Source organism: Colius striatus, chromosome Z (genome assembly GCF_028858725.1).
Source record: "Colius striatus isolate bColStr4 chromosome Z, bColStr4.1.hap1, whole genome shotgun sequence".
In the NCBI taxonomy this organism is placed as follows: Eukaryota; Metazoa; Chordata; class Aves; order Coliiformes; family Coliidae; genus Colius; species Colius striatus.
This window is the reverse complement of record NC_084790.1, coordinates 63937396-63963211: the sequence shown is the minus strand read 5'-3', so window position 1 is coordinate 63963211 and position 25816 is coordinate 63937396. Positions and strand designations below refer to the sequence as shown.

At 40.0% G+C, this 25816-nt stretch overlaps 1 protein-coding gene across 1 annotated transcript in view; it reads left to right on the top strand.

Moving 5' to 3' along the window:
• The first annotated feature begins 24398 nt into the window (after positions 1-24398).
• Positions 24399-25816, top strand: part of PRUNE2 (prune homolog 2 with BCH domain) — a 141097-nt gene continuing 139679 nt past the window's right edge. Inside the window, exon 1 of the mRNA XM_062017851.1 lies at positions 24399-24479. Coding sequence (XP_061873835.1) covers positions 24444-24479 — 36 coding nt within the window. The 5' untranslated portion in view covers positions 24399-24443. The remainder of the gene's footprint in view (positions 24480-25816) is intronic.

Genomic DNA, 25816 nt, shown 5'->3' with positions numbered 1-25816 from the left:
TGAAGAATATCTCAAAAATCTATCCAGCCACATTATGTGTGTGTAACAGGAAAAGCCAAAGAACAGAACAAAAAAGCTTTGCCCACTCTTACTGTAATAATTCTTACTGTGGTGGTTGTTGCTATGCAGGCTCAGAGAAGTGTTTACTGGGATTGTCAGGTCAGCTCATGGCCAGAATATCAAAACAATTGCAAAAAGTGTCTGTGATCTGTGACTATCCATGAATAGCCCTGGTGGCTGATGGCATGAACATACCATTACTGGTTGAAAATTAAGAATAATGTGGAATTACTCTGAAATAAACATTGATGTTTTTATATATGCACTATAACAACCTTGGTCAGGCACATTGTGAAGACCTTGTGTAGTTACCAATTCCTTCCTTCTCAAAAGAAATTAATTTCTAACCAGAGAGGATGGGGAATTCCTGAGATGACTCTTAAATATGTTGTCCTTTTCTGACATTCTCCATGTGTTTCTCATAAAACTGTAAGCTTTCCTGTTTCTAAACAAAATAGAATAAACTTCTGTGTACCAAATTATGCATATCTGCCATTCTTATTTTGAAAATGAAAGTTTCTGTTTTATTTTTGAATTGCTGAAACTTGTAACTTCTTTTCTGAGAAATTCTGGGCTTATTGGTAAAGATCTGAAAGTTTTTGGAGAACGTTGGCTCATGCTGTATCAGGGAGAGTGAAATTCTCTTGTAGATATTTTCTTTCGCAGTTTCTCTCAACTAATATAGACCCTTGTGATTTAATAGTCTGTGTTTTAACCTGACTTTCTGTATGTTTCTCTAGATGGAAAATTAGTACTTTCCCTCTGGACCATATGTTTCTGCAGACTGCAAGTATGGCTTTGGGAAAGGAGGAAAATTCAAATTAATATCTGTCAGAAAAAAAGAGTTCGTTAAAGGGAAGAAATGTGTTTGCTTTTCCATACTGAGGCCAGGTGAGGCAAAACGTTAGTGTCAGAAATATTTGCTTGAGGGACAATCACTTTTTTTCCCAGTGTTTGAGTTTACACCATGCTTAGGAGCTCCTTGCAAGACAGGACAATGCTAAGTACTGCCAAAGACAAATCAGAAAAGATCATGTCTTCCTGAGGTTCATAATTTTTTATACCTTTTAATCAGACCTTGAGTTGATATTTTAAGATGCCATACAACCAAATAAGCTGTTATTAGAGAAACAAAAATTACCCTGCTGTGACTATCCTCAGACTTTCTGTCTACTTACGTGATCAGCTAAATAATGAAGAGAAAAAAAGTCAGGAAAAAATATGAGTATTTGATACTGGAGGTACTAATTGCTGACTGTTAAAAACTTCAGAAATTTCTCTTTTACTTTAAGAAAATACTGAGTTTCTTTAGGAACAAATGTGATATAAAACAGAATCAGACCTGAGGTAAGCTTTCTAGAGCAGCATTCATGAGTCCCTTTCTTCTCTGTTAGTGTAAAATAAATCAGTACACGTCTCTGCTGGGTTTTTTGACAACACTTTGGAGAACTTCTGTGTGGTAGCATGTTGCAAAAACTGCATGCTGTAAATGTTATTTTTGTTAGGTGTAAGAATTTCAGGTGGTTGTTTTTCAAAGCAAAACTGTTGTAGACAAACTACCTATGTATGCTTCTGAAGGAGACTGCATGGAGTAATGAGGGCTGTGAGCGTGTTTAATTTGATAAAAGGCAGCAGAGATATACAATTCAAAGGAAATGCATGCCAAAAATGAAAGTAACAACATCAGCCATTTAAAAATCAATGTTCTCAAGGAAACATTCAGCTTGATTTTATAGTATTTTTTTTAGAGTGAGGCATTTGTGGTCATGCTACGCAGATGTATCACAAAAAATGAACGTTACAGCAGACAGAAATTATTCTTTCAAAGAAAATTTGGTTTTATTTATGCAGTTTATATCTTCTAGTTGGAGAGATAATGCACAAGAAAGGTTGTTATTATTTTAAAAAGCTATTAATTTATTTATTTTTCAAAGACCTCAGTCCGTATGTAACCTGTCCTGAGCCGCCGTTCCTTTTGCTATGGTGCAGCTCTGTAGGTAAGCAGTAGAGGGCATTCTGTCTTTAGGAGACAGCACTAGTTCCTTTAAAAGACTAGTGTTGTTATTTAGCAGGTTGCTGTTCCTGTGACCTTTTTGTCCTTAAATATAGCTCATTCACATGTAGGTACTGGAGAAAGGATAAAGAGATAAATTCTTACCTCAAATGTGCGTTTTTCTGCTTAACATTGAGTAAATAGTTACTAAAATTGTATATATATTGTTAATTACTTCAATAGGATTTTGATAAATGACAGATTATATATTTGTTATTCAAATCTGTTCTGCAGTATCTTTCATAAACTCAGTTATCTCAAAACCTGAGTTATTTCAGTTGGCTGTGATCCGTCAATAATCCTAACAGAAGCTTTTTCAATTGTACTTAACAGCAAACTGCTCATGTTGACAGCAACACCCGAGTAGGTATTGTGAGAGCATGTTCAGTTACAGTTGTTTGGGACTGTATTAAAATTCCAACCACTATATTTGTTTTTTATAGGTTTTGACATTGTCTTAACTCATCCCTGTTCAAAATCAAGTTTAGTGTGGTGTCTTCCTCTCTCACCTGAAAAATGCTGTCTCATCTGGAGGAAATGAGTACTGGGGGCTAGACCCCTCCCTTGTAAAACTGGCAACTTCCTTCCTCCATTGAGTTGTCTAGGGACCATCCAGTGTTGGAGAGCGGTGGTGGGGATGCATCCCCAGAAAGCTAATTGTCAGTGGTATGAATTACTTTTATTGTGCTCTTGAGTGCTGCTCTCTCCTTAAAAAAAGACTGCATGCTGGGTACTTTGACAGTTTGTTTTTAAATGTTCCTCTGTTGCAGGGAAATTGAGATTTTTTTTTTTCCTTCTTTTTAAATGGAGGTGAAACCAGGGTTACTAAGTGGCTTCTGAGTGGGGATATTAGCCATAGGCAGATCTGGTATAGATTCAACATAGGCATAGGCAGGTCCATTATCTTCCTGATTTCTTTTCACATGTCTGCCTCAGCGAGCCCAATGCCTTCTGTGCAGCTGGGTTGTGCAGAATTACAGGTGAGGTGTAAAGTAATACAAACAACAAAACTTTTCTGCATATGTGCACTTTGTTAACATCAGAAAAACAAAAAAGACCTGATACCAGAGATGAAAATATTTGCATTTTAATTTTTAGGCTGTGCATTGCAGTTTGGTTTTTTTTTTGCTATGTTGCACCTGAACATACGAAAATAAAAGTTCTTCTCACAACATTGGCCTGCAGATTCACATCTGCTCTTTTACAATCTTTAGCTGGTGTTGCTCAGTATCAACAGTGCATAACGTATTACCAAAAAACACCACGGGAGAACTTAAAATTGAGACATGTAGGAAGAAGCTTGAAGAGGCAAACATCAGAATGTGATCTGATAAACCACTGCTCTGCTTCTGATTTAATTCTGTGTCTTGTAAGTTATTGTTTTGTACTAATTTTGCTTCAGAAACAAATGATCTGTTTTAGTTTTGTATAGTACTCCTTTTAGCCACTTCTTAGAATATAGTTTTTTTCTCTATTTGGGGAGTTTTTCCAGCTTGGTAAAAGTTTTACTGTGATATTTGTTTGCTTAAAACAAAAAAAAAAAGTGTGTAATTTGTACAAAACAGCAATCAATTATGAAAGAGAGACAAACTTTTGTTCCCTGGAAAAGAGAGAGTTTGGCAGGTAGCAGCTCTTCATTTGGCTGATACTTCTTGGTATTAGAATATTTTGAAATATTTAGTTAACATAATATCTGCAAATAAATCTCAAGTCACTGAACTACCGATTCACATAACATTTCCTAGGTACTTTGATTTTAAACAACATCTGCTTGCATGACCTTGAAACACTGAATCTGACTTTGCAAAATAACACATTATTTCTGAGGATGACTGTGAGCAGGAGACACAAGAATGTGGGCACACTCAGACTCTAATTATGTGTAAAAGAATAAAATAATTCTGATAAGTAAATATCACAGCTTGAGGCTGGAACCTTTATTGCCTGTTGCTTAGCTGGAATATCTGCCCAATGTTTTCTCTTTGATATGAATGGGTTTACAAAGGGAGTATCATGGAAGGGTCATCTTAGCGTTACAAATAATATGACCAAAAGTTATTCACATCTGAAATCTGGCATTTATGGAGAGGGTTTACAGATTTGGGATGAAAAAAAGTATTTCTGTGGAAATTTAACCTGAAAAAAAGCCCTAATCCAGGTTTATGTTTCGTTTTGTTTTTAACGGGACAGGTAAATTATGCTTAGAATTAGTTCAGTGAAAAGTCCAATAAGCACTTGTGCAAAGAAAGGTGATGGGACTGCTGAGCAAGGAGCATTGATGACACAAGAGAAATCAGTATTTCTTTGCAAAGCAGAGTTATGTGGTCGGTCAACTGACTAATCCTCCGCTATATGGATTGGCAGGCTCCATCCTGTGGCTTCTGTCCCATGTAATAGAATAACAGAATCACTTCAGCTGGAAAACATCTTTAGGATCATTGAGTCTAGCCTCTGTCCCAGCCCTATCAACCACTAGACCATTTCCCTAAGTGCAACATCCGACCATCTCTTAAATACGTCCAGGGACAGTGACTTCACCATCTCCCTGGGCAGCCTGTTTCAATGCCTGACAGACATTTCAGTAAAGAAATTCTTCCTAATATCCATCCTGAACCTCTCTTGGTGCAACTTGAGGCCATTTCCTCTTGCTCTATTGCTTGTTACAGACCAAATGAGAAAGTTTGAAAAGCCGAAGGGGCATGGAAATGTCTTTAGACCAGCTGCTGGATTAGGTGAGATACACGTGTGTTAGATTAAGGGATGCAATGTTTCTGGGAAGTTCTGATGCTTCATTGTTCAGCTCTGGCACTTCTGTATTTGAATAAAAACAGTCTGTAGGCAGTTTTCCCAGTGTAAGTAGTTTTTGCTTTAAAGTAGGAATATTGAATTATCGACCATGCTTTTGATTGCTTCACTAGTGAGCTTGGCAGTTTATAGACACAAAGTGCTGGGTAGAACGTGTTTAGCAGATTAATTAGGAAATGGGAAATTCTCTGAATAAAATACTCTGAAGTGTAACAACATTCCTTTCCCCCCAGCAGTGCAGGGGATCGGGGTTGTGGTCAGTTCATTACAGATGGACTTTGCTGCTGCTGCTTCTCAGGGGGAGGCCTCATCACACTTCCCACTGCTACACTGTGGGGTCTCTCCCCACAAGAGACAGTCCTTCACAAACTCCTCCAATGTGAGTCCTTCCCATGGGACTGCAGTTCCTCACAAACTGCTCCAGCATGGGGCCTCCCACGGGGGCAGCTCCTCACACCCTGCCTCAGCATGGGTCACCCACCCGGACAACAGTCCTTCAGGTACTGACTGCAGCAGCCTGAGTCCCTCACAGGATCACAAGTCCTGCTAGTAAACCTGGTCCAGCACGTGCTCTTCTCTCCTAGATTCCCAGGTCCTGCCACGAACTTGCTCCAGGGTGAGCTTCCCACAGAGTCTCAGCCTCCTTCAGGCATCCACCTGCTCCAGTGTGGGGTCCTCCATGAGCTTTGAGTGGATATCTGCTTCCTCATGGCCTCCATTGAGTGCAGTGGCAGGGCCTGCCTCACTATGGGCTGCATCACAATCCACAGGGGAATCTCTTCCAGTGCCTGGGCAACTCTTACACTGCCTTCCTCACTGACCCTGGTGTCTGCAGAGATGTTGTTCACACATTCTCACTCTCTTCTGCTGCTGCTGCAGTTTAGCATCTGCGCAGCAACTTCTTCCCCTGTTCAAATATGTTAATCACAGAGGCATTACCTCCATCACTAATTGTCCAGGCCTTGGTCAGTGGTGGGTACATCTCAGAGCGAGCTGACACTGGCCTTGTTAGATACAGTGGAAGATTCTAGCATTTCTTTTTAAAAGAAGCCAACCCTGACGCCCCTCACTATAAAAAACTGGCCACACAAACTACTACAGTAGGACAGTGATAAATACAATTTAAATCTTAAAACACCTTCCCTGAGCTGAATTTTACTCCCAGCTTCTCTGCCCCCTCTCCTCCAGTGGTGCAGATGGATGAGGAATAGGGGATGCAGTCAGCTCATTATGCATTGTCTCTGCTACTCCTTCCTCCTCACTCTCATCCTATGCTCCAACATGGGTCCTTCACATGGGCTGCAGCTCTTCACAAGCCTCTACAGCATGGGTCCCTCACATGCAGTGCAGTCTTTCAGGAACAGATTTCTACAGCATGGGTCACTCAGGCCACAGCTCCTGGCAGAAATCCTGCTCCCATGTGGGCTTTTTATAGGATCACAGCCTCTTCTGGTCATCCTCTTGCTCCAGCGTTGGGTCCTCCCTGTGCTGTGTGTGGATCTCTGCTTCCTCATGGCCTCCAAGGCCACAGGGGCACGGCCTGCCCCACTATGAGCTGTACCACGGGATGGAGGGGAACCTCTGCTCAGGCGCCTGCAGCACCTCCTCTCCCACCTTCACTGACTTCAGTGTTTGCAGAGTTGTTTCTCTCAGATATTGTCACTCATGTCTCCAGCTACAATATGCAGTTGTTTGGTCTTTTTTCTCCCTTCAGAAATATATTATCACAGAGATGCTATCACCATCTTGCAGCTGCCTGGCATTGACTCTGTTGGACTTGCGGGAAGTTTCTGGCATCTTCTCACAGAAGTCATCCCTGTAGCCCTCCTCGCTACCACAACCTTGCTACACAAACCCAATACAATTACATGACATCAGAAGTCCTGAGAATAAACCCATTGCATTGAATTGCATTACAATAACATAATACATCAAGGTCTACTGTCTTGAGACTCAAAAGGTAGCATAATCTTAAACGTTTAAAAATGTATACTAATGCTGAAGTAATGATGCTATTTACCCTGTATGTTAACCCACAATAAAATACCTGACATTATCCTGAAAAGCATTGCATTCTCTATTATATTAGATTTTTTTTTTCAGGAAAAAAAGGCACTGCCAAATATTAGAGTTGTGTTTAAATATTAAACATCAGAGTGCCCATCAATTTTTAATATGCCAATTAACAAAGAATATCTCTGTTTGTAAGGCTAGCACAAAGAGTTCAACAGTGAGAATGTCAATTGCAATGAAAAGATAGCATTATAAAGCAAAACTGCAGCTACCAGAAGCCATGTTATTAAACCCAAATAATACTCTGAAGAAAGAAAAGACCTGGGGTTTTAAAAAACATCCGAATTTTTATAAATGCTTGAATGATATAATCTTTAAATATTTCAAGATTTGTTAAAAGGAGACTAGTGCTCAAATCTGTAAGTGACATGATTTACCTGTAACATTGAGGAGTTGAGCGTTTCAGAAAAGCAGAACACAAAGTTGTATAGCTGCAGCTTTTCACAAATAGGAGGGTATTTTCATCGGGAAATATTTCTTCAAGATGTTATTGCGAACTCCTGTTGCCAATACTCTGAGGCAAATTTGTATGAGAGTTTTTTTATTTCAAGGCTATTTCCAAAATACAGACCCTTCTCCACTTGACAGAGTAACAGGAGGTTCTGCCTCTGCAAAGCCATGAATGTAAATGGGAGCTCATTTATAAGTGGTATTTTTTTCTCATTTGACAATGTTAACATGGAAATGCATTGCCTGTAGCTATCTTTGAGGCTCAAATGAGCATTTGTGAAAGATTTAGACATTTAATAAGGAGAACATGAAGTTTATGAGGTGAGAAAAAATTTGAAACAGCCTTATTTCTTGGCAAAGGCCACCTGGTTGAGTTGCATGGCAATGTGGGCATGTGGCGTCATTCCAGGAATGTGTGGTTTCAGAGTTGAAGTACTATAGCAAGTGAAGGCTAACATAAAGGTCTTAACTTGTAAGAATAAGTCTCTCTTTCTCATATACCTGTAACTCATAAAACACATTGAGAAAATAGGGAATTTCCGATTTTGGAGTTTTTTTGAGGTGTTGTTAATTTGCTTTTTTCAAAAAACAAGTTGCAAAATTTGAGGGCTAGGAATACATTTCATGTGTGTAATGACTATTTTCATCATCAGTGCAGGTTTTCACAGCTTCTAGTGAAGCACTTGGTGCTTTTCATCGTCTAAGATGAAATGTGAGACTTAATACAACCTGAGTTTCCCCATTTCTTGCATTGATTGTTTTCTACTGCAGAGGAAAGAAAAATATATTCACAGAATCTTAAGGGTTGGAAGGGACTTCGAAAGATCATCTAGTCCAACCTGCCTGCCAGTTCCAGTTCAAGAACAACCATTACAGTCACTATTATTTTGCTTACTGGGAGTATAAGACTACATTTTTTCCTAGTGCCAAAACATGGTTGCTATGGATTATAACCATTTTTGTTCCCAGCACCTTTTGAACTTCTAAAAATCTGCTGGATTAAGCTTCATCTATTCTTAACTTCGAACAAGGGGGGCAGGGAATGGGGGTTTCAGTCAGTTTATTCTCAACGGTTTCTGCTGTTTGTCTCTCCTCAGGGCAGGTGGGCTCCACACCAGTCCTCCCTGCTCCTCCATGGGGTACTTCACACACGGCAGCCTTGCATGGGCTGCTCTGATGTGCGTTCATCCCAAAGGCTGCAGCTCCTCTCTGCCTCTCGTGTGGAGCTGCTCTGTGGCCCACAGGCTCTCCAGCACGGCCTGCGCCATGGCCGCTTCTCACACAGTCTCTCGCCCGTCTGGGTGCACTCACCCAGAGCTGCTGGTGGCTCTCAGTCCTGCCATTGCCCAGCATGGGTTGCAGGGGTACAGCTGCATTCTCGCCACAGGTTGCAGAGGGGTCTCTGGTCTAGTGCTCCTCCTTCCTTTCTCCTTCTCTGACTGTACAGTCCACGTGGTCGCCTCCATCTTGTACCACTCCTACACCTCCTACCAGCACTTCAATTCCCATCCCTAAATAGTGATCACAGAGGCACCAGATTGGCCCAGCCAGGCCAGAGTTGGTTCTGAACCCAAGAGCCAGGGAAAAGTCCAAGAACTCTTTACCGGGACTTCACTGCAGCCCCCTCCCCCTGTTACCACACAAAAGCTGCTCCTTGCTAAATCATGACAAAAACAGACAGGAATTACTAGCACAGGCTTCTGTTATAAAAATTTGCAGGACCTAAATAGGTGATATTCTTTCCTCTTTTTTTCATGCTGTGCTTATGAGCAGAGTGAGCTTTTCATTTGTTACTTCCTTTTAGTTCTTGCTACTGAAATACAAATAGAACTGAGCTCATGGAAAGAAAGATTGTAGAACAGACAATGTGGTTTAAAGAGTCTGGGCATATAATTTCCTATTGGGTTGATGATTATGGCTGTGTGATGGGTTGATTCTGGCTGCTCAGGTGTCCACCAAGCTGCTCTACCACTCCCCTCTTCAACTGGACAGAAGGAGAAAAAATACAATGAAAGTACTGTGTGTTGAGAGATAAGGATTGCTAACCAGTTACTGTCATGGGCAAAACAGACTCAAGTCAGGGAAACTTCATGGCTGCAAGGGCAGTGACTCACCATGGGCTGCACCATGGGCTGAAGGGGAACCTCTCCTCCAGCACCTGCAGCACCTCTTGCCTTCCTTCTTTACCGACCTAGGTGTCTGCAGAGATGTTGCTCTCACTTACTCTCTTCTGCAATTCTGCATCAGATTTTTCTCTTCTTAAATACATTATCCAAGAGGTGCTGCCACTGGCACCAATTGGCTTGGCCTTGGCCAGTGGATGAGTCAGTCTCGGAGCCGGCTGGCATTGGCTCTGTTGGACATGGGAGAAGCTTCAGGCATCTTCTCACAGAAGTCACCCTTGTAGCTCTCTCACTACCAAAACCTTGACACACAAACCCAAGACAAGATGGAAGGCATTCTGGCAGAAATCAGTGATACAGTTCCTGTTAGCAACCCATTGTAAACCACAGCTGAATCTTCAACATAACTACTAGTACAATTACTGAGACACACAACTGGAACACAAAGAAGGCATTCTGTAATCAAACAAATACTCTTATTGTAGTTTTCTGTGTGTCTTTAAGTGTATATGAGCTGATTATGGTTTTCTCAGGTTCTTTCATTTAAATTTACCTAAATATCTTAGGATTTAATTTTATTTAGTTTTCTTGTTATTCATGAAATAGGCTTCCTATCAGGGTTTATTTGCAACAGCTGCTGGGAATCAAACTGAGGAACTGATTGTGTTCTAGCACAGGTTACTAAATAAAACTTTCATCAGAGAAGTCCAAGCTAATTCACTCCAAAAGTTGGAATAATTAATACAGGGAACTGCCTTTTCTTTCTTTTTTTCTTTTTTTTTTGTCCCTCCATCACAATCTCAGTCATTCTTTTAGGCCTTGGAGCGGAATTTTATGTTTGTTAAAATTAACAATGCTCTTCAGGATAACATCACTTTTGTTAATTAATCCACTGGTGGCCACAGCAGAATCCCATGAAACAATCTTTATGTCTCAAATATCTGTGATGTGTGCCAGCAGAGTGGGAAGCTGTAGAGAAGCAGTATGTCCTTCAGCTGAGGAGACAATGATTCCTTCAGTCTATTGCTTGTAATTCATCCACTGAAAAATTATTTCACTGTTATCATTTGGCAAATGTAGGACACAAATATGCTTCTCACTTATTTTACGTGGTCTTGTGTTACATAGGACATTGCTATTTCTACAGCTTTTGGAAATCTTGAGACCAAAACATGGGTATTGTATGAATCATTCTGAAATATCAACATGGTTGTTTTTCTTGTATTTGAAAGGAAGGAAAATCACAGTCAAATTACATGCCTGACTTAGAAAAGTATAATATGGTTTGTATATGGTAGAAATTATAATTATCACTGTTACTGTTGTTATTATTTTATTATGTCAAAACCAAAAGGAAAATACCTTAGCTGGGTGTTCTGATAAAATTTCCCATAATGGATGAAACTTTTTAAATAAATGAGGTAGGTTTACTTCATTAAACAGACAACTGGAAATTAAGGCATTTTAAAAAAACAGCTTACAAGGATATGCTTCACTTAACACACATCGTCATTGGATTTACTCAGAAAAGTGTTCATGTATTTGTATGGTTGTGACATCTGAGCCATGCAAAGGGCTTGAGATAGTATTGGTACTTAGGTGTTACAGACAATGGAAAGACAGGAGATACACTTCTCTCAGAGTGCAGTTCAAGGAAGGGAAAAAAGGATGACATTTTTTATTGCTGGACTACTGTTATCTATGATACCAAAAAGAGAGGCAAGTTACTATATGTTAAGATTGGTTATTGATTATTAAATCCAAAGTATTTCTGCATAGCTACAATTTACAGAAACGACATCTGTCCTATTTAACTCAAAATTTTTGTTATTAAAAAAGTGGATTAGGATATGGAATAAGATGTTAGCTTTGGAGTTCTAAACACACTTAAAAGCCCTAGGCAGTTTATGTTTAATTAGCTCTCCAAGGTAGAAAACAATTCTATATGGACAGATCCCTTAATATATTATCCTTCATCCCTACCTTGGACTTAATCATCTGAAGGAGAGCTAGAGGAGAAGAAAAAGTACAGTCTATCTAGAAAAGTGGATAGGTCAGTTTCCCACCAAGCAAATAATTCCTGGGTGTCTTGAGAACTTGCTATAAAAATCAACAATGTATTCTTTGTACTATATTATGTCCTATTTGAAGCAATCACTGCTAATTCAGTAATTGCTCTTGAGAAAAACAATTGTTGAGATTGTTGAAAAGTTGAACAACTTCAAAGGAATTCTGCCCTTCATAAAATGATTAATTTGACTAATAGTTTACTATTAGTCAGGTTACAGTTGATTGTCTTCCTATAAGAAGTTTCTGGTCTGAATGCAATCAGAAGGCATGAAAGTGGGTCTACAGATGTTTAGCTTCCTGAATGCTGTCTTCCAAGAATTACATGCCTGTGATTCTGCTCACAGAAGCTTTGGGTTATAAAACAAAATACTATTTTTCTGCTTGTAACAACATAGTTCAAGTATCTCTGTTCCTTAATGATTCCATACGTCCTGGACAGACACAAGCTCTTTAAGAAGTAAAGCAAATATACCAATGTACAACTAGATAAGCTCTGTACTGCCAAAAGAGAAAATTCCAAAGGATAGCATAGGACTTCAAGACCTATAATTGCAATAAATATAAAGGAGGCAATTTTTAGTTTTACTTTAATAGTGTCACACAAATCTAAGACCGTGAACATGAGCTGATAGAATAGTGCTAACAAAGGAAATCAGTGTGAGTAACTGTAAATTTTGGGCAGTATGAGAAAGGTACAACTAATCTCCAATACCAAGTTTTAGTTTAATTCCAAACACAAGAATTGTGGCTGTCATGAAGAACTATTATACTCAGTTGAAATAATGTCAGTTGAAAATGAGTGTTTGTTTTTTCCTGTATTCTTTTCCTCATTGCAGCACTTGTTGATTGGACAATTTTTAAAGTTGAAGAGGAAATTAAGGTAAGTAAGAAGGTGGAAATCTTGACCTCACTGATTTCGGTGGAGAATCTTCTTGTTGACCTTAGCTGATGTAGTCTTTCATCTTTTATTAAAAAAGTCACCATTAAGGAAGCACTGCCATTCAGGTTTAGTGAGTTAATTTACCTTCAAGTGATACGATGAAATTCTCCCCTGTTCAAGGGAGAAAAGAAGCATAACATAAAACTTCATTTACCCTTTTTAGATATTTATAGAATATCTATGCAGAAGAGAATTGACTGCCATATTCAGGGAGTCTTGATAAAAGGATATGTTTATTCTCCTTATGCTTCTTATTCTAAAGGTTAATTAGTTCTGATATCCTCATTTGTTGATTGGTCTATTCCTCCCATACATTTCACTCTCAGTGGTTATTTATTCTATATCAGTGCAATTTGCTGACAAGATTCTTTTTAGGCTTAGTCTTGGTTTCACTAGTTAACTGTATGTATTACTGGGTTTTAATGTGCTTTACTTGCATTTTACAGTTTTCTCCAGGCTGTAAATCTTCCTCACAAAAGAGAAATCCTTCATTTTGAAATATCATTTTTTCTTGTGGGTGATTTAGAAGTGATAAAGATTTGTTTGTTTGTTTAAAATGTTTTGGTTTTGTTTTTTAATACTGATACATTGCTTTGAAGGCAGAAGCTTGAAGAGAGTGTTTTGGGGTTTTTTTCACCTATCACAGTTCTCAGTCACTTCTCTGCTTCTGCAATTCTTATCCTTAATACAACTTCATTCATCTAATACCACAGCAATTGCCTTGCAGTGTGAAGTTTCATGTTTATTCTTTTTTCCTTTAAGATTAGGAATGTCCTTAGTTGTAAGAAAAAGTCATTTCCAGAGCTGCACAGGGCAGTTTCTACAACAGCTGCCTGCACTGTATTTGTACTGTGTGTAAGTAGGAGAGCATGAATAAATATTGTAATTAGGAACATAATAGCATATTTTGATTGCTTTAATAAATAACACCAACATGAATCTTTTCTTAGTGATGACACTAATGATCATTAATGGCCAAGCCTGTTCTCTTTACAGTATGAATTCTTAGCTGAAAAGCCTAAGCCTTGAATTCAAAACATGCTGTTACTGGAAGAGAAAATAAATGCAAACCCTTGACATTAATCTCATTTGTTTATGATAATACTCAAAAATATAAACCAGAAATAACAGAAAAAAAATCAAATCAGGATAGCAGGTCAACCCCCAACCATTGCATGCTACTGATAAGAACACTTGCAGGCCTTAACAACACTTTTTTCAGAATGCTGTCTATTTTGGATAGCTTTCCTTTGGAAATCTTAACCAACTTGAAAGTTGAGTGGAGGGGAACCTCATGAGGTTCAACATGGACAAGTGCAGAGTCTTGCACCTGGGGAGGAACAACTCCATGCACCAGTACAGGCTGGGGATTGACCTGCTGGAGAGCAACTCTGCAGAGAGAGGCCTGGGAGGCCTGGGAGTCTTGATTGATAACTAACTAACCATGAGCCAGCAATGTGCCCTCGTGGCCAAGAAGGCCAACGGCATCCTGGGATGCATCAAGAAGAGTATGGCCAGCAGATTGAGGGAGGTTCTCCTTCCCCTCTACTCTGCCCTGGTGAGGCCTCACCTGGAGTCCTGTGTCCAGTTCTGGGCTTCTCAGCTCAAGAGGGACAGAGAACTCCTGGAGAGAGTCCAGTGCAGGGCCACCAAGGTGATCAGGGGACTGGAACATCTTCCTTATGAGGTAAGGCTGCTGGAACTGGGGCTGTTTAGTCTGGAGGAGACTGTGGGGGGACCTCATTAATATTTACAAATATCTAAAGGGTGAAAGTCAGAAGGTTGGGGCATCCTCTTTTCTCTGCTGTATCCAATGACAGGATAACTGGTAATGGAAAGAAGCTGGAATACAAAAAGCTCCACTTAAACATAAGGAAAAATTGTTGTACTGTGAGGGTGAAGGAGCCTTGGCACAGGCTGCCCAGGGAGGTGGTGAAGGCTCCTTCTCTGTAGGTTTTCAAAACTTGCCTGGATGCCTTCCTGTGTGACCTGATCTTGGTGGACCTGCTTTAGCAGGGGCTTGGACTACAAGATCTCTAAAGGTCCCTTCAACCCCCTAACATTCTGTGATTCTGTGATTCTGTGAAATGATTCCTTGCATTTCTGTCACTGTTTTCCAGCAATAATTTTAAAGCATTGATCAGTTTCAATCAGGTTTGAAAGAATTTTCCACATACTTAACTTGGGTAATTAAAGGCCAAAGATTAATTTCTCTTTTTTACATGCCAGATTATCCATCAAGAAAGTCACACAAACATTATTGCAACCATCAAAAGTCTCCAGACTTTCAATTTAGGCACCAGAAAGTCCTCCAAATGAATTAGAAGACACTTTGTTGATCTGCTCCTCTGTGCTCCTCATGGAATGATTTTTTTTTTGTCCATATACATCCCCTTGGCTATAAAAAGACTTTTTAATGACATAAATGTCAGTAAATACACAGCATTTTTATACAATGTTTATTTTTATTTTGTTTTATACACAGCATATATAGCATTTGACAAATGAAATCTTGTTACCAAAGATTCTCTTTGGATAATATATTAGAGATACTTCATGAAAACATGTGAAAAACTGTGTTTTCTGGCTTGTCTTCAACAATGAAATCACCCAGCTGTGGAGTACCGGACTCATACTTGAAGTGTCTTGTAGGAACAGGGATGCACAATGCACTGGTGGCATTATGCAACAATGACTGTGCTTTGTTTCATGAGAAGTATCCATAATGCATAATGCTCCATAGAGCTTCTGAAAGCTTTCCTGTGTATTTGCCAGAACACATTGCTATCTCTGGTACCTCATGTTAAAGGGAAAATCACAGGCCCTCATGAAGAAACATAACCATTTCCAGGTTTATTACCTTCTGTCAACCTATCAGTCCACCATTGATAGGGCTATAGTAAATCTGGATAGTGATCTCAATTTCTATCATGTAAAACACCTTCTGCCAGCTCATAGGAAGGCAGTACATTTGCAATTGTATGTTGTATGACTTACTCTCAGTTATAATTTTAAATATTTTCTAGAATACATGAATAAAACTTTTCCCTAAGAAAGGATAAGAAGGTGACAGGGCATATTTGAGACTATTTCTCTCTGTAAACAACCAAAACTCTTCAGAAGTTTTCTGAATTCCACAGTGACTTGAAATCTATTCAGGAATTCTGTTCTTCAATAATTGAGGAGACTATTTTCAACATCTACACTGAGTTACAGTCATACAGAAGATAACCCATTTAGAACATGAATCTGTGGATTCAAGAGTCTCCTTTGGTATTATCTGTGAAAAATGGCAGTCATGCTTTTTTAATGATCTGCATATATTCCATATGTGCTTTAATTTACTAATCCTTTTTTTCAACTAACAACCACATATATTGTAAGCAAAACATGTTGTAGTTAGGTGTTGCCAAAGTCTTCTGTTTACTCCCAGTTTATTTGATGATATTGAAGCTCCCTGCAGTTTTTAGCAGGGAGCTAAAATCTTACCAGTGACATGTTGAAGTTTAGTACAAATTTTAAGGTTAATTAAACTTAGTATGTATATCTTTATTTGCCTGCCACACAGTGGTTATTCCCTTAAACTCTTCCAAACTGTCAATGTTATAATTTTACCCAATATAGTCAGACAGAAACAGTTGAGTTACTGTTTCATTTTGTCTGTAAAAGTAGAAATGTGCTGCAGTGTTTTAGGAAGGAGTTAGTAGCTACAGTCTTCTGCTGCAGAGAGAAGCAAATGATAAATTTTACCTTCTACTATGATTAATAAAATTTCCACCTTGAAATGAGCTATTTTAACACCACTGTACACTGTTATAGCCTGTTGATGTAAACAGGCCAGACATTAGCTAATCTGTTGAGAACATTCGCTTTGCCAACATGGAAGGTTTTAGCTACTTTTCAAAGCATCAAATTGAATATTTCAGTCTTTTCTTTCCAATAGCTGAAAAACCGTACTCAGTTTCACTTTCCTGGCTTTGTTTGGGTTATACCTTTTCATTGTGTACCTAAAGTAAAAGAGTTGTCTAAATACCAGTGGTTGCTTATTTTGGTATTTATTCTGAAGCTATACACAGAGTACATAACACAGCAAAGCTGAGGCTAACTGTTTCAGAATAATTGACTGTAAAATATAGTTGTATCAGACAATTTTTGTGGTATACAGAGACAGCAAGTTTTGTTCAAAGGAAGGACTGTGTGTTGCAAATTCTACCTTTTTTTGGTTTTTTTTCTGGCAGGACCTTCTTTTATCCAAAGCAAGATTACCTATGCATGAACTTTCCCCACTTGCATCTTCAGATCACTGTAGCTTTTGTAATTCTACTGTTGTATTCATATGCATCACTAAAAGAACCATGTTTCCTTTTTAAGTAAAATGGATGTCAGAATAGGTGTTTTCCCCCATAAATTTTAACTATGAAATGTTGTTTATTGAACTTTATTAATCATATAAAACACTTTTACTGATATTTGGGATCTTCACAGCAAATGTTCCTCTACTTCCAGATAAAGAAACTCTTCGTCTTCCTCACACGGTTACACAAGCTTTAATTTTAGCCTTGATGTAGAGCTTTATAATAACATGTGCTAATAAACCTTATACTAACTTATCGCAATAGTATAAAGCTTATTTTTCAGACAGGACAAAATTCACACACAAGCTGTAAAAGGTCACGCTTATCTCCTCACACAGTACCTCCGGGGTCCTCCAACTTCCTTGAGGGCAGAAACCGGTTCTGCGACGGGCCAAGCGATATCTGAAGATCAGGGGTGAGAAAGCCTCAGGACTTATCAGCCTTCATCTCCCAAGGCCCCAAAGGCCATCACCGGCCATCACCGGGAGACACCACGCAAATGAAAGGAAGAAAAGACCTAATTTACATGCGAAATCGGGGACAGGTTGTGTCTTTGTCTAGGCGATAATGTCATCATATGATTTTGTAACTTTGTAACAAATATAAGTCAAGCAAGTTGCCGAGTCGGGTGCGCACGTTTGTGGTGGAGCGATCCCCCGTGCGCCCTGCGCCGAATAAACATACCTTCTTTATAACTCTTTGAGTTATAGAGTCTGATTCCGCAAGTCAGCCTCAGCATAAGTACTAAACATTCAATATTGTCCCCAAGGCAAGAGGTCCTACAAACTTGTTGAGTACATATGAATTCCAAAGTGAAATGTAAGAATTATACTGGCTTTATAGTATTCATTTTAGGAAAGTAATTGTAGTTAGCTATGATACTTGTTTGTGGAATGAGAAGACTTGGCTACAGATTATTATATGATACTCTACTAATTAAGTAGTTTAAAACTTAAAAATTACTTTTAGCTGACCTGTGATGGCATACTTGCATACTTTTGCCAGCTTGAGAAATAAGAAGTACTTGTATTACTCTTTGGATTTCAATAAGTAACCAATATAATATTCAGTGTAATACACTTAAAAATTAGGTTTATAGTCACAGGGCCAATATTCTTCTAACATTATATTCTCTGATTTGAAATTTGGAGAACATTATTTCCTTTTTGTATGTATTCAGGCTAACGCTTGTAAGAATGTTCTCTTGTGTACTTTTGCTAAACAACTTAAAACTGAAAAATAATAAAGTTACTATATGCAATTGATTAATAGTAATCTGTGAAGTGATAGAAGTTTTATGTTCTGTTTAATTTTCTTACACCTAACTTGGAAATACCTTGTGCTCACTGCAGGATAAAACCTTATTGTCAAAGGCATAAGACTAGATATTGTTGAGAAAGGAGATCTGTCTTCAAGGACTTTGATCCATGTGCATGACAAGCAAATAGTGTGAATGATTTAAGTCAAATGGTTTAAGCCCTTTTCCCCTATTTTGACTGCAATTACTGTCTCTTGTAAACATACTTTCTGTCAGTGCAATGGGAAATTTCCTTAAATTAACTTAGAAGTGAGGGCTAGATGGATAGGAATTTTCATAACAGCTTTAATTTGCAAAGCTAACCACATCTAGCAGAATTACTTTGACTTTAAACTAGTTTAGAACTAGTAGCCTGTATTCAGGTTGTGCAAATGAAGTAGGATGATCATTTGAACAGTTAGGGCTGCATTCATATGGGGCACTTAATATGCCAAATTTTAAATGATGTAAGCAAGAGGCAACAACCCGTCAGTACCGAGTTGCAATTGAAATGTGATAAACAACCTGGGAGATTGCTTTCAATGGACTTGGTGCTAATGGTAGATGAATCTGGACTTTTTGTGGAGTTTGGAAGGAGGCTAAACCTGCAGTTCTATTGTCTGTGACTCTCAGCCTGTATTTTCTCAAAAAGCAAGCCATTCAACCAGCCATTGTTTGGGATACCTCCAAGTACTTTTGGTATTGATTCACTGGTGCTTTTTGGCTTTGAATTAGTAGCCAGCCTTGGCTCAAAACTGTGCACTCTTGTATCTTACTCAGTTTCACACAGAGGAACAGAACTGACAATTATTTTAACACAAGAGTTATGTGCTATTCCCAGCTAAAATGAGATTAATGCATTCAGTCTTTGAAAACCTCAACAGATATTTGTGTCGATCTTTAGGAGTCATCTCCTAGCCAGGCATGGTTTCTCCTTTCTCTTCCTGCATCCCTCAGGAAAAGCAACAGCAATTTCATTTTTACCATATCTAATATTTCATAGGAGCAATAGGGATTGTTACAAAGCTTTCACCTTGAAATTTGTGGTTGGGAATAAAGTAATCAAATAAACAACAGTGTTTCTCTCTTACAGAACATATTTCTTATTAGTACTTGGTTTACATTGGGTAAACTGGCAGTCCAAAAGGGACACTGAGTTCATGCACTTCATTTTCATGCCCAGTTTCTCTAAAGAAAGATGGGACACATTCACAGTGTTGAGGTTTTACACATTGTTGACAGATAGCCTTCATGTTTGGAGAAGAGTCATCTATATTGAAATTGTTTCTTTCTGTCTGTCTTCATAGGCTGTCCAGTGTAACTGAAACATTAAAACATGTGAAGATAAGTGACATGGAAAGGATTGCTTCCCAATGGGAAGTGAACATGCCCAATACAGAACACTATATGGAGACTCCGAAAATAAAAAGGCTAGAGTGACAGTGCCATTGCCTGTCAATTTACTGCTGCTATATGCAGTTCTGGTCTTTCTTGTTTCTGGAGAATGTGGTTGTCTGGAGAATTGTTAATTCAGTAGTTTGTGAAATCCGCCTTTTCCTTTCAAATTCTTTAATGACATCCTCACACAATACCTAACAGTGGCATATTGGACTGTTGTTTGTTTGTTTGTTTGTTTTCATTTATTAAATGATTATGTAACATTTTTATCCCACGGGGCAGAAACTATTTGTGCCTACTGTGGTAGTACAGCAACTCTTTTAGTGGGAACTTCAGCCTTATTTATCATGAAAACTATTGCTAACATACTATTGAAGAAGTGCTAGATAGAAGTGCTTTGATAGAAGTGCTAAATCTCTGGATAGTTGTACCATGACAGTTCTTAAAATTTCTTGCTAAATTGTGAAGATGAGCTACAGAGTTTTGATCTGAGTTTTTCTGAGACGTGGGTCATTCCTGATTTTGCTTCTCCAACATATGGGACAAAACTACCTTCTTTATCATATGAGACAAACCCAATCTCAGCTGTATGCCTGTAGAATGAACAAAATGGATATGAACCATGGGAACTACAGAGGATCACAAAACAGTACATCATTTGGTGTTGCATAGCCTGTATGGGGATATAGGGTTTTAGAAAGATACTTTGAATATGATGCAAATGACCGTTCTCTGGATGGTTACAGTGAAGATAAGAGTTTTAGAAGACCTTGTAGTTTAAGGCATTCTCTTTCCTCAAAATCACTAGAGCTACATCTTTTTAAAGACACAATAAAAAAAGGATACAGCAGAGTTAGTATGTATTTCTGCATATTTGAATAATGGCTGAAACAAACAAAAAAGAAACTTCTCTGTCATGTGAATAGAAAAACATGCACTTCCTAATCATGCTCTCTCGGAATAATGACAGTGAGTGGACTTTCCATTTTCAAAGCCACAGAAAAATCCAAAGCAGAACTCATAGTTCACATGCTAAATCTCTTAAACGTAACAAGAGGTACTGCAAATGTGCTTATTAACGGGCAAACCTTCATCAAGGGGAGAACATGGCTTAGGAAGAGCTTCTGGATGATTGTGATTGGCTTTGTTAGTTACTTCAGAAAGATGAATTAAAAAAATAATATAGATCCCGATTCATCTCTAATTTAAACTTCAGTAAAGCAGGAGTGGTTTTGCGGCTGCCAAGCGAGTTAGAAAAAAAGAGAATCAAGCTGAAGAACTTCTACAAAGTATTAATCAGATACAGAGACTAATTCTTCCTGAGAGTAATTTATTATACGATATCTAATTCAATAATTAGGGAGGCAAACTAGTGGTTTAAAAAACAGTTTTAAAGATACATTTTAAAAATAATTTCAGGGAGCTCAGGCACACTCTGTTTTGTTTTCAATACAGTTGTACTGAGGCCATCTCTGGATTGCCGGCATGAGAGTCACAAAGAATCCACATAATTCTTTGAAGCTCAGTGGAAGTCTACTCAGATGTTACAGTGCGAAAGTAAATTTACTGAATCTGTCCATAGCCACATGCAGAGACCTATTAGTCAAAGCCACTTTATTTGCAATACATGGGAGTAAGTGTGCTTATTGGCATAAGGTGTTAAGAACACAACTTTGCTGTCTGTTTAGCAAATTCAGCTTTGTATTCTCCAAGTATTTGCTGTTCAGTCTGTGTCTTGACATAATTTCTTTTGAATATGTATGTAGCAAAAGCAACCTCTTTAAGAGCAGTTCTGCAGAGAGAGACCTGGGAGTCCTGATTGATAATAAACTAACCATGAGCCAGCAATGAGCCCAATGGTTGAGAAGGCCAATGGCATCCTGGGATGCATCAAGAAGAGTGTGGCCAGCAGGTCAAGGGAGGTTCTTCTCCCCCTCTACTCTGCCCTGGTGAGGCCTCATCTAGAGTACTGTGTCCAGTTCTGGGCTCCTCAGCTCAAGAGGGACAGGGAAGTGCTGGAGAGAGTCCAGCTCAGGGCCACCAAGATGAGCAGGGTACTGGAACATCTTTCATATGAGGAAAGGCTGCGGGAACTGGGGCTGTTTAGTCTGGAGAAGAGGAGACTGAGGGGAGATCTTATTAACATTTACAAATATCTAAATGGTGGATGTCAGAAGGTTGGGACATCCCTTTTTTCTATAGTAGCTAGCAACAGGACAAGGGGTAATGGGATGAAGCTGAAACACAAAAAGTTCCACTTAAATATAAGGAAAAACTGTTTTACTGTTCAGGTGACAGAGCAGTGGCACAGGCTGCCCAGGGAGGGTGTGGAGTCACCTTTCTTGGAGGTCTTCAAGACCCGCCTGGACATGTTCCTATGTGACCTGATCTAGGTGAACCTGCTTCTGCAGGGGAGTTGGACTAGATGATCTTTAAAGGTCCCTTCCAACCCCTACCATTCTTTGATTCTACGATTCTAAGCATCGGTTTCCTAAACTTCAGTTTAGCTGTTGTAGCAACCTGGACTCTGTTTTTTTACCTTGCTTTGCAGGCTTTGTTAAAGGGAAGTATATACTTTACTCCTTTTTTTTGCAGGATCATATTGATTTCTTACTTGGCCAAACATTTTCAGTAGACCTCAACTCTGTATCTCAAATTGCACAGCAATTACTGTATTGAAATACTTCAGTTTCCATTTTTAAGTTACTAGTATGAGAATATGTTGTGCAAAACTTGTGAGCTTTCAAGAAGCCTGCTTTTCCATAGAAAAATGGAAAAATTCAGATTCAGATAAAATTCTGAAACATGCTAATGAATTTCAGAAGAAATGTTCCAGTAAATGTAGCAGGATTTTAATTTTTTTTTTAGAACACTGTCATTTACAATACTTTGCTTCATGTCATTTGCGTGGTTCTTCAGTCCAATCAAATATTTTAACGAAGATTTACCTTTCAGTTTTAAATGGTCCTGAGGCAGATCAGTGTTTCTGTTTCTGTTTGCCAGAACACTTTGGAACAGGAACAAATGACTAGGTTGAGCAGATTGATCATGGCAGGCAACTCAGTAATAGGATCTGCAAAACATCATGAAAGAATTAACAAATCAAATTAGAGCAATTTACACTCATAAGAAAAAGTTTGTTAATAAGGAAGCAAGAGCTTTTAGCTTTTTTCAGTAAATATTCAATGAGCTGTAAAATAATGCAAAAGAGAAAAAAATCACAGGTCCCATAGCACTGAATTTATAACTCCTCAGTGAGGCATGATTTGACTGGAATAATAAACCTGTACTATTCAGGTTAGTTATAGTGGGCAAAGGAAACACACTGGTGAATGCTAGTGGTGTGAGAGCACTGGAGAAGCTATGAATCCTGTGGTTTGTTTCCTGTCTACTCTGCACTCACTGCACGACCTTCCGTTGAGTCCTTGAGTCTTGGGAAGGGGCCTCAGTGCTTCAACATTTTACTCCAGTTCTCTATGAAGCAGAAGCTCCTCTGTGAGTGCAAGGTCCTGCACCTGGACCAAAACAACCTCACACAATTCTACAGGCCTGGGGGAAGAGGGTCTGGAAAGCAGTCTGGCACAAAAGGACCTGAGGGTCTTTATTGACAGCCACCTGAACATGAGCCAGCAGTGTGCCCAGGTATGCTAGTAAGGCCAATGGCATCCTGGCTTGTATCAGAAACAGCGTGGCCAGTAGGGCCAAGGAAGTGATTGTCCCCCTGTACTTGGCACTGGTGAGGCCTTACCTCGAATGCTGTGTTCAGTTCTCGGTCCCTCCTCACTACAAGAAGGACACTGAGGTGCCAGATTGTATCCAGAGACAGGCAATGAAACCAGTGAAGGGTCTGGAGAACAAATATATTAGGGAGCTGCTGAGGGAGCTGGGGTTGTTGCCTGGAAGATAAGACTCTGAAGGGAAACACGATCATTCTCTACAACTATGTGACATGAGGTGGTAGTGAGGTGGTGGTCAATCACTTCTGCAAAGTAAGGAGTGATAGGACAAGAGGAAATGGTGCTCCAGTTGCATCAGGGGAGGTTTACATTGCAGATTACAAAGAACATTTTCAGTGAGTGGGTTAAGACACTGGCACAGGTTACCCAGGGAGGTACTGGATTCACCATCCCTGGAGATACTTGAAAGATCCACAGGTGAGGTGCTGAAGGATATGGTTTAGTGGTGAGCTTGGCAGAGTGAGGTTAGTAGTTGGGTTCAATGATCTTAAAGGTCTTTCCAAACAAAACAATCCCACGATTCTAGGAGATGCAAGCTGTGACTGTGGATTCAAGGGGATTCTAGGTCTGAAGCAGAGGGCAAGGTTTCTGGAGCCTAGATTATGTCTGCTTGGGTGCCCTCTGACCCACTGTGTTAAGGGATGGTTGTAGCCTCCGACCCAATGCCCTTGAGCCTTCCATGGTTGAGTTTTGCTGCCTGTGAAATGGAACACTGAGGACCCGCACCTGCCTCCAACCAATTCGCACCTGTTGCTCTGAGACCCCGCGAAGGGTCTCACACTGCCCTCGCTCCCGCCACGCACGACGTAAACGGAACGGCCTTCAAGTGTCTGGAGGAGGAGGAGGGACGGGCGCGCAGCCCCCGCCGTGTGTCTAAAGGGCCCTCGCCTCCGCGGCCCGCGGCGGGGCGCGGCCCTGTGGCACGGCCTGACGTCACTGCCCGCGGCGGGCGGGCGGAGCGGCGCGGGGCGGGGCGCGGGGCCGTGCTCCGCAGCGGACAGCGCGGGGACAGTGCGGGGACGGCTACGCGCCCGGCGGGACGCGTGGACGCCTCTCCCGCGGCGGTCTGTCCGTCCGGCGCCATGGAGGAGTTCCTGCAGCGCGTCCAGTCCAAGCTGGTGAGTCACGGCGGGCTGCCGCCGGGGGCAGCGGGCGCGAAACTTCGTCCGACTTGCTGGTTATTGCGGGAATCGGCCTCTTCCTGCGCAGCCCCAGGTGCAGCCCCTGCGGATGGTCCCGAAAACTTCTCCGAGCGTTTCAGCAGCGCTCTGGTCCCCGGGGTTGGGGGGAGGATGGAGCTTGTGACCTTTGCGTCGCCTGGGGGATGTTTTGGGGGTGCATTTTCCTCTCACACCGTTACTGCTGAATAACGCTCTACTTTGCGAGTAGACGAACCTGTCTGTGACAGACAAACTGGGGATGGCAGCATGCCGTTTTGGGATTCTTTGCACATTTGTAGAGACTTTCAGATGCATCAAGTTGCCTAGTTCAACGGGTGAATAAATGTACCAGAAGTTGCTCGAAAAACTCTGATCTAAACGTCACAAGGAGTAGGTGATAAGTTTGGATGAGCACGCCTTAAAACAACCAAGGAATATGCAAGGGTGATCAAGGACCAGCCCCACAATTCCGTCACGTCAGCTGTAGGTAGTTAATATTGTGTGAGGAATCAAATGATTCTGCTGGTGGGGTTGTGCTTGAAGATGCAGTGCATTAATTTTGTTTACAGTGACCAATAATCTGGCCTCAAACAGTGAGCGCTTTTTCCCCCCGTACGTGCAGTGCAAAAGCAGGATGTTTCTAAGCCTGAGATGGTCTTAGGCCGGCTAGTTTCCAATTGTGAGGGTTGACTTTCTATGCAAAACTTGGTTTTATAGTTGTTACCTTTCATGGGCAGCCCACATTCCTGCTAGCCACCTCAACTCTAAGACACATGTTCAATTATACAGTTAATTGTGGGTTAGTAAAAAAAAAAATCCTGTGTCTACTAGTTTTGCCCTGGATTTTTGGGCACTTGGGACCTGTATGCTTGCAGGATTCCCTTGCTACCCTCTGGACAGCTGCTGTAGATAGCTATACTTAATTGCTAAGAATTGGAAGCATAGGATCTTCTCAGTTTCATAGACCTGTTATGAATTTTTAGCCAGTGACCAGTAATAAATCTAAGGTCCTCTTTCTCTGATGGCCACCATTCTCTCTATGTAATGATTTGTAAAAGATGGCTTGTTATACCATCATTTGTTGTCATCTATATTTTGGACATCAGAGAATTAAGGCACTTTTTTAGAGGACTGGAAAGAGAGAAGACTAAATACATCGCTTGGGGAGCTCCCTAAATATTTAATTCTGTTGGCAGATGTTAAGGATAAAGATGAGATGTGTCATCTTGGTCACATGCCAGCCAGATTCTTTTGCTTTGTATGTTTGGGAGTTTGCAAAGTGTTTCCCTTACATT